This window comes from Populus trichocarpa, chromosome 13 (genome assembly GCF_000002775.5).
Source record: "Populus trichocarpa isolate Nisqually-1 chromosome 13, P.trichocarpa_v4.1, whole genome shotgun sequence".
Taxonomy (NCBI): domain Eukaryota; kingdom Viridiplantae; phylum Streptophyta; class Magnoliopsida; order Malpighiales; family Salicaceae; genus Populus; species Populus trichocarpa.
The window spans coordinates 2,202,124-2,217,158 of NC_037297.2; the positions used below are offsets into that span (position 1 = coordinate 2,202,124).

General features: G+C 31.3%; 3 protein-coding genes across 4 annotated transcripts; 2 read left to right on the forward strand and 1 right to left on the reverse strand.

The window, feature by feature from the left end:
- Positions 1-120: 120 nt before the first annotated feature.
- LOC18110963 (uncharacterized) lies at positions 121-2,456 on the reverse strand. The gene is made up of 2 exons (XM_006389241.3): positions 1,982-2,456; positions 121-1,219 (listed from the first exon to the last, which is right to left on the reverse strand). The coding sequence occupies exons 1-2, from the start codon at positions 2,323-2,325 to the stop codon at positions 565-567; spliced, it is 999 nt and encodes a 332-aa protein (XP_006389303.3). The 5' UTR covers positions 2,326-2,456; the 3' UTR covers positions 121-564.
- A 3,437-nt stretch (positions 2,457-5,893) lies between these two features.
- Positions 5,894-10,276, forward strand: LOC18110964 (uncharacterized). Its single transcript, XM_006389242.3, has 5 exons — positions 5,894-6,257; positions 6,505-6,653; positions 7,705-7,866; positions 9,343-9,458; positions 9,988-10,276. Exons 1-5 carry the CDS (start codon positions 6,035-6,037, stop codon positions 10,004-10,006), a joined length of 669 nt encoding a protein of 222 aa, XP_006389304.1. The 5' UTR covers positions 5,894-6,034; the 3' UTR covers positions 10,007-10,276.
- Positions 10,277-11,673: 1,397 nt separating this feature from the next.
- Positions 11,674-13,913, forward strand: LOC18110965 (putative pentatricopeptide repeat-containing protein At1g12700, mitochondrial). 2 transcript variants are annotated; one of them, XM_024583354.2, is made up of 2 exons: positions 11,677-11,952; positions 12,515-13,913. In XM_024583354.2, the coding sequence occupies exon 2, from the start codon at positions 12,522-12,524 to the stop codon at positions 13,716-13,718; it is 1,197 nt and encodes a 398-aa protein (XP_024439122.2). In that variant the 5' UTR covers positions 11,677-11,952; positions 12,515-12,521; the 3' UTR covers positions 13,719-13,913. The 2 variants fall into 2 exon arrangements, with proteins under 2 accessions (XP_006389305.2, XP_024439122.2); XM_006389243.3 differs by having other exon boundaries at positions 11,674-13,913.
- The last annotated feature ends 1,122 nt before the right edge of the window (positions 13,914-15,035 follow it).

Here is a 15,035-nt window from a genome sequence, read left to right on the forward strand (position 1 = left end):
GCAGGCTCATGTGCTTCAGTCTTGGCCAGTTTAAAATGCTTTGCTTCTAAGCAATTTAAAGTTAGCAGGCCAGATGCAGTCTAGACGAGAACCTCGGAAGAGAAAAGCAACACAATGCACTGATAAATCATTAGATACATTCAGTTTCAGGACCTTCTCAAGAGCTACAAACTGTGCATTAACATTACAAGTTTTAGTAATCAAGAAGCCATAGAATGTCTGAAAAGAAAGTGTGCCCTCTAGCTAGCATTTCAAATTTGGACTAACCCGTTGCATAATTTAATTTCATAACCTTAAGGACCTTTTCAAATCAGCTCTGAATCCTTAAATCAAAGTTACATCCATTTCTTTTTCCGTAAAACATACATCGAAAGTCTCCCATTCCATCCTCAGAGAGAAGTTCAATCCAAACAAAAACCTGCAAGGTCATCAATCCTTCTTTCTTCTTACTGTTATAAACTGGATGTTGAAGAGGAAGTGATCAGGAGCAACAAAACTAGTATACAACAATCACGGAGGCTTCATCTTGTATCCAAATAAACCAGAAAGAGTGTCCTGCGGGCTCTAAGCTTTAGACCGCCTAAATTCAAACCAAATTTCATAGTGATTAAACAGCAAGCTATCATGTGTGTGCTTTCCACTATACTCGAGTCCCAGACTGGTCAACCTCTTAGTACATTCCTCACCTCCAAGTCTTGAACAGAACTTTATATTATGTGACACGAAGATGAGGCCATCATAAGGTTTCAGCATGCCCACTAATCTCTCCAGTCCAGCCCAGACAAGCTTATCAGGCATATGAAGAAACACAGCACTAGCATATATCAAATCATACACAACTCCAGAACCAAACTTGGAGAAATCCATGTCTTCACCTTTCACAATCAGAGGACGCTTGTGTAAAAGACCCTGAGAGGGAAGCTCGTATCTGAATGCAGCCATCAGAGAGAGCTCGTCTCTTTCAAGACAATGGAAGTGCTCAGGGACGAGATAACGAATGAAATGCAAGCCAACACGGAGTGTTCCACACCCAATCTCTAGCACACGTGAATTGGGTGACAGGTGGCTGGACTCTGCAAGGAACTCAAACACATCGCGTCCACCAGCCCAGGGCTCCCCATAGTTGCTATGGTGCTCTTCCACAAGTAGCTCGCCAGGACATGGGAGAGCAGTGTGGTTATCTGACACTAGCCCTTCATAATGTGATATGCCCTTGAACCTGAAAAAAAGGACTCAAATCAATTAAAAATCATTCCTGTACCCTGAAATTAAAATGTACAAAATACCAATTTCTAAGTTTGAGTGTATATGCAGAAACATACAAAGACATGCTCAATTTTTTGGGGACAACCAATATAAGAGAAACCGGTAACATTAACTACTAGAAGTTATGACATTGCACTTAGAGTGCGCGTGAAGAAAAACTCAACTCCCAAAATCAAATCAAATCAAATCAAGTCAAATGTGTTACTGTGTATGTTTTCAAATGATTCTTACTTCTTTCCATGACACTGCATTTCGCCAGAATACCGTCATCTCCTTCCAATACATTAATTACCTCTCACTCCATTCTATCAAACATAGATCAAGTGCAGAGATATTGACAATAACATTTGCAGGATAGCAATGGAGCACCGACATAATGTCCAAACCCCAGGAAGAAAAACTCACTCACGAAATCACGCACACAAACACACATGGTTGTGATTTTGCAAGATTAAACAGATTTTAAAAAAAATGAACACCTTTCCTTGTTAAAAATGTGCAACTCAAATTAAGCACCCAACTTGGTACCACAGCCCAAACACATTAACACATATGACATCCTTAGAAATTCCATCTTTTCCACCAAACAATACAACATCATCCAAAAAAACCACGCAAAATCCAAACTTTATCAACACCCAATACACAACCATTCAAAACAAAGAGAACCCAGAACTCAAAAAACAATATAAAAACATAAAAGAGAGTTACTTACTGAATGAGATCTTGTAATTGTTGAGCTCTAGTACGGGGATTAATCCCTTTACGAAGAACATTATCTTGCATATGTAAGCCATTAGCTTGGATCTGATCCATAATCCATTCAATATCCTCTTGTGTTGCAGATATTCTCTCTTTTTTATCAACCTCGCCAAGCCCACCCCGACCATTGTTATTATCATTAAAGCTTTGCAAAGAAGAAGGGCATGAACATGTAGAGAGCGAAGATAAGAGAAAGAATAGCATTATTGCTCCTACAGAAACAGAAAGGACCAACGTTGGAATTGAAATTACTATTCCTTTTTGTGTTGGTGAATATGTTACTGTTGACAGTGCCATTCTCTCCCTGCTCCCCTCTTCTCTCTGCTTCTTGCTTGATGCTGGATAAAAATGAAATTGTTATTTTTTTCTCTGTAATGTTCAATGTGTGACCTGTGTCGTTTTAGGAATAAGAAACACTGATGAGTTCGAGTCCTTCACAAGCAAGTTGTGTCGTTTTGGGGAATTGGAATTCAAATACTATACAGTATACAGTACATTGTTTTTGTGCTTTGCAAGTTGGGGGACTTGCATTTTGTCTTAATTACATGAGCATCCTCAGTATAAATTTTGATGATGACGACAACGATAATAATCCTAAAAAAAACCTTAAAATAATAAAATCTCATCCATAATTTATAATTACAATAAATAAAAATTATCCTAATCATTTTATGCTTTAGTTGTTTTTATATTTATCCTCTGTATTTTAAAAAAATTATAATTTTTATTGAGTGTTAAATAGATTAAACAATTAGTAGGAGGATTTATTCAGTAAGCCCTGTTTGTTTTTGCGTTTTAAAAGCGTTTTTGAAAAAAATTGAATTTTTTTTATTTTTTTATTTGCTTCAAATTAATATTTTTTTATATTTTTAAATTATTTTGATGTGCTGATGTTAAAAATAATTTTTTAAAAATAAAAAAATATTATTTTGATATATTTCCGAGTAAAAAACACTTTGAAAAGCAACCGCAATCACACTCTCAAACGGGCCAGGTTTTGAGCGTGTTTGATAGTGTGGTTGCGGGTGCTTTTCAAATAACTTTTCGTGCCAAAATGCATGCCAATGATGTTTTTTCATTTTTTAAAAATCATTTTTGATATCAGCACATCAAAACGATCCAAAACGTACAAACCATATTAAATTTTAATAAAACAAAAAATTTCAAAATTTTTTAAAAACACGAGTTGAACCGCGTTTCCAAACGCTTGCTTTGAATCCCAGAACCCTAAAGCTATAAACAAATTGAAGAGATGGATTCTACTTATCATTTTAGCTTCCAAAAGCAGGGAAGTACAAACAAGTGGAGGATATGAAATAAGTAAATTTTCATATTATGGAAGATGCTAGTGGACTCTCCTTGGAATCGAATAAAATATAAAAATATATTAAAATAATATTTTTTATTTATTTTTAATATCAGTATATCAAAATGATCTAGAAACATAAAAAAAAAATTAAACCTAAAAAATATAATTTTTTTCAGAAACATAATTCAATCACAATTTCAAACACCTCCAAAATAAAACTATGATTTTTTTGGAAAGAGAAAATGAGACAAAAAAGAGCATAAGTGCAATAGTCCCAAAATAATTGAATAAAGGCATATATTTATATTTATTCAGATCAGATATTTTTTTCAACTAAATTTTAGCAAAGTTTTTCTCTATTATGAAAGGTCTCATATAATCAACTATATCTCGTTACAACTATACACAATATCAAATCATGATCCAATCATTATGGATTTAACCACACGTAGTCAACGATACTCATCATTTCACTTCAACACTAATAAGTATATTCACAATTAATTATGCAATCTAGGGAAGAATAAAATTTTAAACATAAGCATCCAAGTCATAAAATCATCATGTTAATAATTTTGTTTGTTCATATCCATGCATCGAAATAGAGTTTAGACTTCATTAATACATAATTAAATAAGGTTACAATCCATCTCAAAATAGTACATATTATTTATAGTTTATAATAATAAAACAGGATAAGCAAAAGACTACTTTTGTTGTAAATGAGAACGCCTAAAAAGAAAATACAACAGCTATAGTGTTTAATCTTTAAAATTATTAGTTATACATTCTTGATTTATTTCTATTTAATCATTATTTTTTATTTAATATAATCATATTAGTGCAGCTTCTTTGATATCTAGTCCACATTATTTCTTCAGAAAATCTACAATCTCCTAGTTTTCTCTTTATACTATTGTTTTCCTTAATTTCTAAATTTAGTTAATGCAAATTCCTCTTTTGTTTTTTCTGTTCTTAAAACCTTGTCGATGCTAGTAATTTTATCAACACCATTAATCTCTTTTGCTTGAGATCGGCTAATTAAAACTTGAAATTTATGTTCATATCAATATGTCGCATTAATATTATTAGTTATCCTGGACTGGAATAACTAACCAACCCCTTTCCGTGTATATTAAGTCCATTATTTGAAAATGTTGATGTTAAGAAAACCTCTTAACATAATTAGCCTCCCTTCAAGAGCAACTAATCAAGTTTTAATGAAAATATTGATATGAATATAATTCATTGATATCATTTTCTATCCAAATACCTACAATAATTAATCAGATTCTTTTAAATTCCTCAATTACATCCCTTCCTAATGCTGATGCCAAGAGTCATTTGACATCATTAGCCTCATTTGAGTAGTAGCTAGTCAAATATTTCTCTCATGTACTTCGTTTTCTTCCATCATTTATTTAATTACTTACTTACATAATAATAGCAGAACAAATAAATAAATCTCATGATAACAACATTAACATAACATAACAATTTTATAAATACTGGGCATCTACCTGCTATGTTAGAAGCTCCTTTTCTGGCTCGGGTTAGCATCACAATTGTTAAAGTATTCTCTGCGAATCAATTCTCTCATTGATCAACATTATTTTAACATACTCTGTAATAATAATAAAAATCACCATTATATTTAATTTTCCATTCTAAATGTTCCATTTTGATTTCTAACAGAATTAGCCATATGTTACATATAACTTTATCATTTAAATTTCCTATTGATAATCTAAATGATTAGCCACACATAATTATTTTATCATATTTTATTTATATCTTCCCTTGTTTATTTATATCCTAATTACACCATATATTATTCTTGATAAAATCCTCTTACTAACTTAAAACATGACTAATTCGACTCTCCTTTCATCATTGTCGGTTAGTTCTAAGAAAGAAAATATGAACTTGTTGATTTCTATAAGCTTTCACCATTTTTCTTATTCTTTTATCTAACAATTTCTTATTTATTTATAATTTTTTTAATTCTAAATTAACTTTATTTTTTAAAATAAAACAAAATTATTGTCGAATGATATTTTCAATATGTGTAGTCTTGCATAGTGTTTTTTTTTATTTTTTTATTCAATCAATTTAATTTATTTCTTTATTTCTATTATTGTTTGCTTGAATAGAAAAAATACTTTAATAAATAAATTTAGCAAACACAATTGAATAAATATCCCGACTTACAACATTAAATATTTTGATCTATCTTTATCTCTCAATTTTTATTTTTTATTGTTAGTTATCATTTATGATTTTATTTATTTATTAATATTCATAGTTTTTTATTTATTTAATTATATATATACACATAAAAAAATTATTTTCACTTAATTTTTTTAATTATAAAAATATATTAAAAAAATCTACATATATAATTTTTTATCAAAAAGAAAAAACCATAATGAAGCGCGGTTCATATATATATATATATATATATATATATATATATAGAGAATGATTCAAATTTTGTGCTAGGCCAGGTTTAATTACTATCCTCTTTAGAATCCAACAAATCGACGTCGTTTTACAAGATTTGTTGATTCAATTAACTACCATGCCTAAATCCACCCTCCTGTAAAAAAGCATCCATTAAACCCTAATTCCAAAAACACAGACACAGAAATAGAAAGAAAAAAATCACTCGAAAATTCATTTCCAATCCACAAAACAATGAATTCTCCAAGGATTCTGTTCAACATTTCCCAGAAAAACCCTAAATTTCTCTCCTTGTGCTCCCTAAGCTATTCTCACATTGACAGTCACCTCATTACGTCACAGCACCGCTTGATTTCCTCCACTGCGCCAGTGAGTTCATGGATGGACACCATCAAAGGTGTCTTCACTGGAAAAAAGGCAGAAACTGAAGACACCCCAGAGTCATTCACGTTACTCAGTAAGTCTTGCGTCACTGCCTGTCACGTTAGTTCTCAATCCAGTAATCAGCAAATTTTATGGTTTTTAGTGTTTGATTTGTTTTAATTTTTTGGTTTTAGAACTCCCTTTTGTGTTTTGAGAGTGAAAGTGAAAAACTTGAAGTGTAACTTCTGTGTTTGAGGGTGTGTTTCAAATAGATGAATAACTTGGGTGCTATTAAAATGAAAGCTATTTTTGTTAGTTTTGATTTTTTTTTTTGATTTTAGGCTTTGCAGATGGGATGAAGAATGCGAGGAGGGTTGGATCGCTAAAGCAATTCGTCGTTGGTAGAAGCAGTGAAGCGACTTTTTCTAGTGCCTTTGAAAAGCAGGAAGCAATAATTCGATATCTAGGTGCACTTGATCCCACTGGAGAGGTTGGTTTGTCCCTTTATAGCTGCCTTTCTTATATACTACCACACACGGCTTGGATCTACTTATTAACTTTGTCCCTTTACTGCAAAATTGCTGTGGTATTGCTCTTTACTAATAGTAGAGTATCTTCTGTCATTCAAATGATGAGTTGGAATAGTATGAAGCAAATATGCAATCTGGTTTATTAATATTTTGGGTTAGGGGATACTTTGATGGGTAATTTTAGTAAAATCAAGGCTGGACACCAAATGAAGGGGATCATCTTTATGTGATTTTTTTTGAAGGTGCCATTTGCCAGCAAGACTTTTCAACACTACCTTATAGTTCTGACCTTACAATTATAATTTCACTATCTCGCAGCAAAGTGTTTTCTGGTGGGGGGTTCGAATCTTCTGGTGCTGAATATTCATGAGCCAGCAAGTTGATTGCATCCTGTGATTAACTCCATGATACACCTCTTGTTTTTTATTTTCTAACAGCTCTTCAAATGGCTGTAGTACTTTCTTCCATTAAACTTCAGCCATGTATAGAATTTTTGCATGCCTTTTTTGTTTCCTGCAAGACTGGTTCCCTTGTTTGCTCTTATTTTTTCTAATCTTCTGTTATTTGATGGGTTCTGGTTAGATTGCTGGTTAAATTATTTAATCATCTTTCAATGTATGCATTCATGTGTAATGTGCCATTAGCCTCCCAAGACATTTGTGAATAATCTCAATAAATTGTTTTGCGGTGTAGGGTTCAAATCTTCTAGTGCTGAATATCATGAGACAGCAAAGTTGATTGTACCATATGATTGGTTATTTGATGCACCTCTTTTTTTTTTTTTTTAATTCTCTAATATCTCTTTTATTTGCTCATATTTTGCCTTTCATTGCCTATATATATATTCTCTAATCCCTAATAACTTTGGTCATGTATAGAATTTTTGTGTGTATTGAATGCTGCTTGCAAGGTTGGTTCCCTTCTAGGTTCTTAATTTATTTAATCTTATGTTACTTTTTCATGGCATCTGGGTAGGCTGTTTGATTATGATTTTAGTTTCATTGTTTGTAGAACCTCCAAACAAGTCAAAAACAAGAAGCAGCGAAGCACTGTAATTGCACAATAGCAGATGTTGAGATTACACTTTCTAAGTTTATATGGGCTAAAGAAGCACAGAATAAGTTGCAAAAATTAAAGGAAGAAGGGAAACCAATGCCGAAGACCATGGCTGAGGTACTGTTGCTTGCATTTTATTCTAGTTATTACACTTTTTAAAGAGTTTCTACACTTCTGCTTCATGTTTTTGTGAAAGATTACGAATATGGATTACTGAATGAGGGTGGTTGTTCATTCACTATGATGGGAAAACCATACCAGTAAATCAGGAATCAAATCCTCTGTTAGAAGTCATTCTATGTGTAAGATGTTACTGGGTCCGGGGTTAGTTAATGTCAGAAGAAGGCCCTGGTATCAATTCTTTTTTTGGCTCAGTTTTACAAAATTTGGGAAGACAAATGAATTTGTTGTCTTTCAGGACCACTCTGTATCTTTATAGTCATGTGATTTGAACCTGTTCAAAGCAGAAGTCGTAGCTCCATGCATACCTTTGCTGGTATTGAACATTTTTCATAGTTGGGCTATTCTTCAGAAAAAAAGTGGAAAAATCTGCGTAGTCACGTTATGGGATTGTGCGCTGAACTTTGTTATAGATTTTAAACCAAATGATCCTATATGCTTTGTTATTTATCAATTCAGTCTTCTTTTCCACATGAAGTGTTTGATTTAGTCAATTGTTTAGGCCCCGTTTGTTTGCTTGCTGGAAAGTAGTTTCCTTTTGGAAAGTGAATTCCGGGAAAGTGAATTATTTTCCGATGTTTGGTATTGCAATGAAAAATAAGTTGGAAAACACTTTCCAATGTTTGGTTATGTCATGGAAAATGAGACTTATTAATGTTTTATTTTTTTTCAAGTTTATTAAAATAATGAGGAACAAATCTTACAAATTAAAAGGTTGAATGATAATGAAATTGAAAAAAAATATAATTTCATAAATTATCTCAAATAAAATAAATAATAATCAAAATAATAGAAATCAAATCTAAAAAATAAAAAAAATATAAAGATGAAGAAATTAAAATAATAATAATTAATATTTCATAAATTATTTCAAATAAAATAAGTAACAATCAAAAGAATGAGGACTAAATTTGATAGATAAAAAATTTCAATTAAAAAATGATAAGGGAAAAGCAAAATAAAAATAAGGATCAAAGTTAATATAAAAATTAAATTTTAAGGGATGAAATTGAAAAACAAATATTCAAAACAAAATATATATAGCAATCAAAAGTTTGAGGACCAAATTTGATATAATCAGCAAATAATATAACATTTCTAAATTTTTCACAATTTCCGGAAAGTGTTTTCCGCCCAAAATAAAAGGGAAACTACTTTCCTGAAAACCAATTCAAATTTTTCTTTGACTGGAAAGTGTTTTCCGCACTTTCTTAAAGACAAACAAACACAGGAAAGTTTAGAAAGTGGTTTCCCGGAAACCACTTTCCGAGAAACAAACGGACCCTTAGTTCCATTTTTATTTCTCGGATCTGTAGTGGAGCAATATATCAACTGCTATTTTTTCTTTTCAATTACTCTCTAGAAGTGAGAATGTTAGGAAGATGTATCATCGATTATTATCTCTGTTTCTAGGTCCAGAAGTTGATGGGATCGACACCATTGGATCTTGCTCGGTCTAATTTGGGTAAGAGTGGGCAGATCAGCAAAAATGCACCCTGTCCATGTGGTTCCAAGAAGAAATACAAACGGTACTCTTTATCCTTCAGATTTCTTTCAGAAAATGATTGTATTTCTAGAATCTTTTGTTTAGAGTCTTCCATCAACCAAAAAATTGCATTATAAGAGTGAACTCAGAAGGCGTGACCAAGAATGATTTACCGGAGATTCTACAGTTATTTGCATCCGAGCAAGCTCATGCAGCTATCTGTCAGATCATTATTTGGATTTCCTGTTCATGTCACCTTGTCTGTTATTGTTTTATGTAGTTCTTAGATATATTAGACTGCAAGTGTAAGATAATAGTCAGAGGTTGGCAGGCCTTTGCTGCTTCATACTCTCAGGGAATCATGTTTCCCAGCCCAAACCGTGTGTTTTTCTCTTTTGTGGTGTGTGTTGACTTATTTCTTCCATTAGCTTGGTCCTACCAGAAACAGGCTGACAACACTATCTGGACTCGACTGTTCCTTCTTTTATCGGGGATCCCTGCACAAGAAATTCAGCACTCATGTGCCTTTTTTGTTCGTGAAATCTGACTAGCTCCTTGTATTTACTGTGAAGGTGCTGTGGAAAGGATTGAGGAGAGTGGAAGGTCAAATGGAAGAGGTGCACTCAAAGCATGTGGCCGATATGGTCGGTCCTCGAAAGATTGGAGAAAAGATTTGCAGTCCCAAATTTTGATTCATTTTTTACTAGCTAGAGGAGTTCGCCTAGATTGAGCTCCTAATTTTGTTTGCCATTAGCAGTATGTTCTCCGGACAGGTTGTTAAGCCGAAATTGGCTGCTTGTAATTGCACCTTGAACAAGTCAGATTGCCATTGAATAAATAAAGAAGAGCAACTTTTAACCAGACATGTTGCTCCATCAGGCGTTGGACTGCTTTTGAGGATTTAGGGTTTTGCCTGGAATTGAGATTGAATCTATATTTATTTTTTTGTTAATATTTGATTTTTTTATTTTAAATTAATATATTTTTTAATATTTTTGATTGTTTTAATACGTGAATGTTAAAAATAAAAAAAAATTATTATTTGGGAGCACAGTAATAATTGATTTTCAAAATATTTTTTACTCGAAAATATATATTAAAATGATATATATTTTTAAAATTATTTTTGATATAATATATTAAAACAATGCAAAAACATATATATATATATATATATATATATATATATATATATATATATATATATATAAACTATTCCAAACAATCTCATTTTATAAATTAATGTTTTTTTAACTATCAACTTAAACAAACAAAAGTCAGACATGGATGGGTACTGGACTGAACAAATCTGATGCTTAAGTTTTATATTTGACAAGTATTGGGACATGACAGAACAATATCCTATAGATGATGATATCCTATGCTCTCTCGTGTATATGAATATAAATATAAAAATAATAATTTAATTATTTTTTAATCATGTTCAAGTCATAGAATTAATCTACATTAAAATATAAATTATTATATATCATTTCATTAATTTTTACTTTTTTGCATAAATAAAATAATAATTTTCTCATGTTTTTATAAAATAATTTTTTTTAAAAACAACCAATTTCTTTATTTTTAAATTTTTATTCTATTTATTACTATATTTAGTTACTAATTTATTTATTTTTTAAATAACTTATTTATTTCCTTATGAGCATATTTAATTGCTTTCATAAATAAACCTTTTACTTTATTTTATATATGTCATTATTAACAATATAGGAAATACGATTAAATACGATTAAAAAAGGGAGTTTTGTGTTAAAAATACATTTTCCTTTTTAATTTAAATCATTTGAATTTTTAGGAACTTCATTTTTATTTATTTTTCATAAAGTCTCACGATAAATATAATCAAGACATTATTTTTTGTTTCTTGGTTGAAAACTTCTTTACAAATCCTAATAGATTTTTATATGAAGAACCAAGCTTCTAATAAAAAAAAAAAGGTATTTTCTGTTGAAAAAAAAGAAGTTTTATCTAAAAAAATATATTTTTCTGAATTTTCACAAATTTTATTTTAATTTCTTAAAGACTGTATTGAAAAACCTTGTTGTTGATAAAAAAAAGTCATGTCCACTTTAAATAGAAAATAAATTTATAAATAAGAAGACATAATAATGATTGAATAAATACATTTATTAAATGTTTTTGAATATTTATTTTCATAGAAATAAAATTAAATAAAAAAGAGTTTTGAGAATCATCTCAATTCTCATGGCACAGTTGGGAAGGAAAAAAAAAAAAAAAACCAAGTGAGAACGAAAAGGTGTGAGACTTGTTGAGCTTCAAAAAGAAATGGTCCGTTGGGTCTTAATCATGAGCCCCATTTTTGAAAACCCTAAAAGGAGAAGCCCCTCTACTTGTTTATGAGTGTGTTTCAGTCCCTGTGAGAACCGAGAACCGGCAAGAGAGAAAGACTGGAGCAGGTTTGGGTTCAGCTCCTGCTTTGCAAATGATGATGATGCGGAAAAGCACCTTCACAGCTTCTGCTTTTCAGCTTCAACAACGACAAATGGAAATGGGTAATTTTCCTAAACTCCCTTTTTTCTTATTCTTCATTCACCAGCACATCACTGCTTCTACTGCTTCTACCACCAAAATTAGTCCTTCCTCGAGAAACAATGGCGGGTTTTGTAATAATTATAGCACTCTTCATAGTGTTGCTGATGCCGTTGCTTCTTTCAATGAGTTGCTTAGCATGCGTCCAATGCCACCCGTTGTGGAATTTAACAAGTTATTAGGGTCCCTCGTGAAAAAGAAACATTACTCAACTGTAATTTCTCTCTGCAAACAAATGGATTTGTCAAATATCAGACCTGATGTGTATACTCTTACCATTTTGATTAACTGCTTCTGCCACTCCAACCATGATCATTTTCATTTTGCTTTCTCTGTTTTGGGTAACATGTTCAAACTTGGTCTTCAACCTAATCATGTCACTTTCAGTACCCTACTTAACGGCCTTTCCTCTAAGGCCAAAATCATTGATGCTGTAAAATTGTTTGATGAGATGGTAAAGATGGGGTATGAACCTGATGTGATTACTTATAGTACTATAATTAATGGTTTATGCAAAATGGGCAGCACGACCATGGCAATCCAGTTGCTCAAGAAGATGGAAGAAAAAGGTTGTAAGCCAAATGTGGTGGTATATAGTACAATCATAGATAGCCTTTGCAAAGATAAACTCATAACTGAAGCCATGGAATTCCTATCTGAAATGGTCAATCGGGGCATTTCACCAAATGTTGTTACTTACAGCTCGATTCTGCATGGTTTTTGCAATTTGGGTCGATCAAATGAAGCAACAAGCTTGTTCAAGCAAATGGTTGAAAGGAATGTTATGCCAGATACAGTGACATTCAATATCTTGGTTGATGGACTTTCTAAAGAAGGGATGATTTTAGAAGCTCAGTGTGTTTTTGAAACGATGATTGAAAAGGGTGTGGAACCAAATGTTAACACGTACAATGCTTTGATGGATGGATACTGTTCGCAGAGCCAAATGGACGAGGCCCAAAAATTGTTCAACATTATGGTTCGCAAGGGTTGCGCACCTAGTGTTCGAAGTTATAACATATTGATCAAGGGGCACTGTAAGAGTGGAAGGATTGATGAGGCAAAGGGACTCCTTGCTGAAATGTCTCATAAAGCATTGACTCCTGATACTGTCACTTATAGTACTCTAATGAAAGGTTTTTGCCAAGATGGGAGACCTCAGGATGCACAGAAGCTTCTTGAGGAGATGCGTTCTTATGGCCTGCTTCCAGATTTGATGACTTACTCGATTGTGCTAGATGGCTTATGCAAACAAGGCCATTTGGATGAGGCATTCGAACTGCTCAAGGCAATGCAGGAGAGCAAGATAGAACCTAATATTTTCATTTATACTATCCTTATTCAAGGGATGTGCAATTTTGGCAAGCTTGAAGCTGTAAGGGAACTGTTCTCCAATCTTTTTGTTAAAGGAATACAACCTGACGTGGTTACATATACTGTCATGATCAGTGGACTTTTGAAAGGAGGACTATCAAGTGAAGCATGTGAGTTGTTTAGAGAAATGGCTGTTCATGGCTGCTTGCCGAATAGTTGCACTTACAACGTTATAATCCAAGGATTTCTTCGAAACGGTGACACATCAAATGCAGGACGACTAATCGAAGAAATGGTTGGTAGAGGGTTCTCTGCAGATTCGTCTACATTTCAGATGTTATCGGATCTGGAATCGAGGGATGAAATCATAAGTCTCTTTATGCATGGAAGCTCACAAGGTAGAAAAATGAAGTAAAATCTTCCTATCAAGTGTAGTTTTCATCAAAATAGTTAGGTTTTTGTACACAAAAATATATTGTGAGAACGAAAACACCTTACTAAATTAAAAAGAGCTAATTAGCATCTGAAAAACATTATAGCTGTAAAGACATTTACATTGTTCGCCGCAGTATTGTAATGACTCTTTTAAGTCTTCATTCAAAAAATTTAACACTGGTTTTCAAGGGCATATAAGTATTTTCACATAATTCATTTGTTATTTTCAAATTGACTGGTGATAAATAAATTTTTTTTACATTAATTGCACAATAAAATAGCCAAAATATTTTTGAAATTAAAAAAATTAAACCTTGCATTAGAAGCTATTTTTATGTTTTTCATAATGGGTTTTTTGATATTATAATTTAAGTTGAGGGATTTTTTGGTATTTAACCAAATATAATATATAATAAATAGTTAAAATACATGGTAAAACAATAAAAAATACCCTTTAAATAAATAAAAATTAAGCCTAAAGTTAAGGGGTATTTTTGGCTTCTCATAATAGTTTTTTTATAATTGCAAAGTCAACTCAGGAGCATTTTCATATTTGACCAAATAAAAAAAATAAAATAGTTCATACATGACACTTAAATTGTAATTACAAAGATGTATGCATTTCAATATCCAAAAATATCCTTCGACAATGTTGTTAGAATTTGTTTTTCTCTTTTTTTCTCTTAAAAAGTACAACTTTGTTGTTGGTATTTCAATTACAGTTTTTATTTTTTTAATTTTGTTCTTGATCCTGGAATTTTATTTGTTTTCAATCTTATCTTTCAATCTCAATTTACTAAATATTATATCCTTCAATTTGATTTTTATTCTTTTAATTTCTATCTTTTCTTTGTCATTTTATAAAAAATTTATTTGTTTTTAATTTCATCATTCAATTTAAATTGATAGTATTATATTTTTCAATTTAGTCCTCATTGTTTTGATTTCTAATTTTTCTCTTGGTCCTTTTATAGAATTTATTGTTCTTTTTAATTTCACTCCTCGATCGTAATATTATTTTTATTTTTGTGTCATTTTTTATCCTCATTCTTTTGATATTTTTTGGTCTTTTTGTTAAATTTATTTTTCTTTTTAATTTTGCGCTCTAATCAAATAATTTTTTTTTTCAATTTTGATCCTCATTCTTTTAATTGTTGTTTTTTTAAAATCTTTTTTTTATAATTAATTTTTTTTTCAGTTTCAACTTTCAATATTTGATTGATTACATGATTTTTTTTTCTCATTAGATAACTTAGGTCTAATAAACTAGATTATAAATTTAAAAAGTTAGCATGAA

Excerpts from the sequence above, each read along its gene's own strand:
- LOC18110965 (XM_006389243.3), top strand. The coding sequence starts at position 11,883 with ATGATGATGATGCGGAAAAGCACCTTCACAGCTTCTGCTTTTCAGCTT.
- LOC18110964 (XM_006389242.3), top strand. The coding sequence starts at position 6,035 with ATGAATTCTCCAAGGATTCTGTTCAACATTTCCCAGAAAAACCCTAAA. Across the intron at positions 6,654-7,704 it reads CACTTGATCCCACTGGAGAG|AACCTCCAAACAAGTCAAAA; the intron begins GTTGGTTTGTCC and ends CATTGTTTGTAG. Across the intron at positions 7,867-9,342 it reads TGCCGAAGACCATGGCTGAG|GTCCAGAAGTTGATGGGATC; the intron begins GTACTGTTGCTT and ends CTCTGTTTCTAG.
- LOC18110963 (XM_006389241.3), bottom strand. The coding sequence starts at position 2,325 with ATGGCACTGTCAACAGTAACATATTCACCAACACAAAAAGGAATAGTA. Across the intron at positions 1,220-1,981 it reads CAATTACAAGATCTCATTCA|GTTCAAGGGCATATCACATT; the intron begins GTAAGTAACTCT and ends CCTTTTTTTCAG.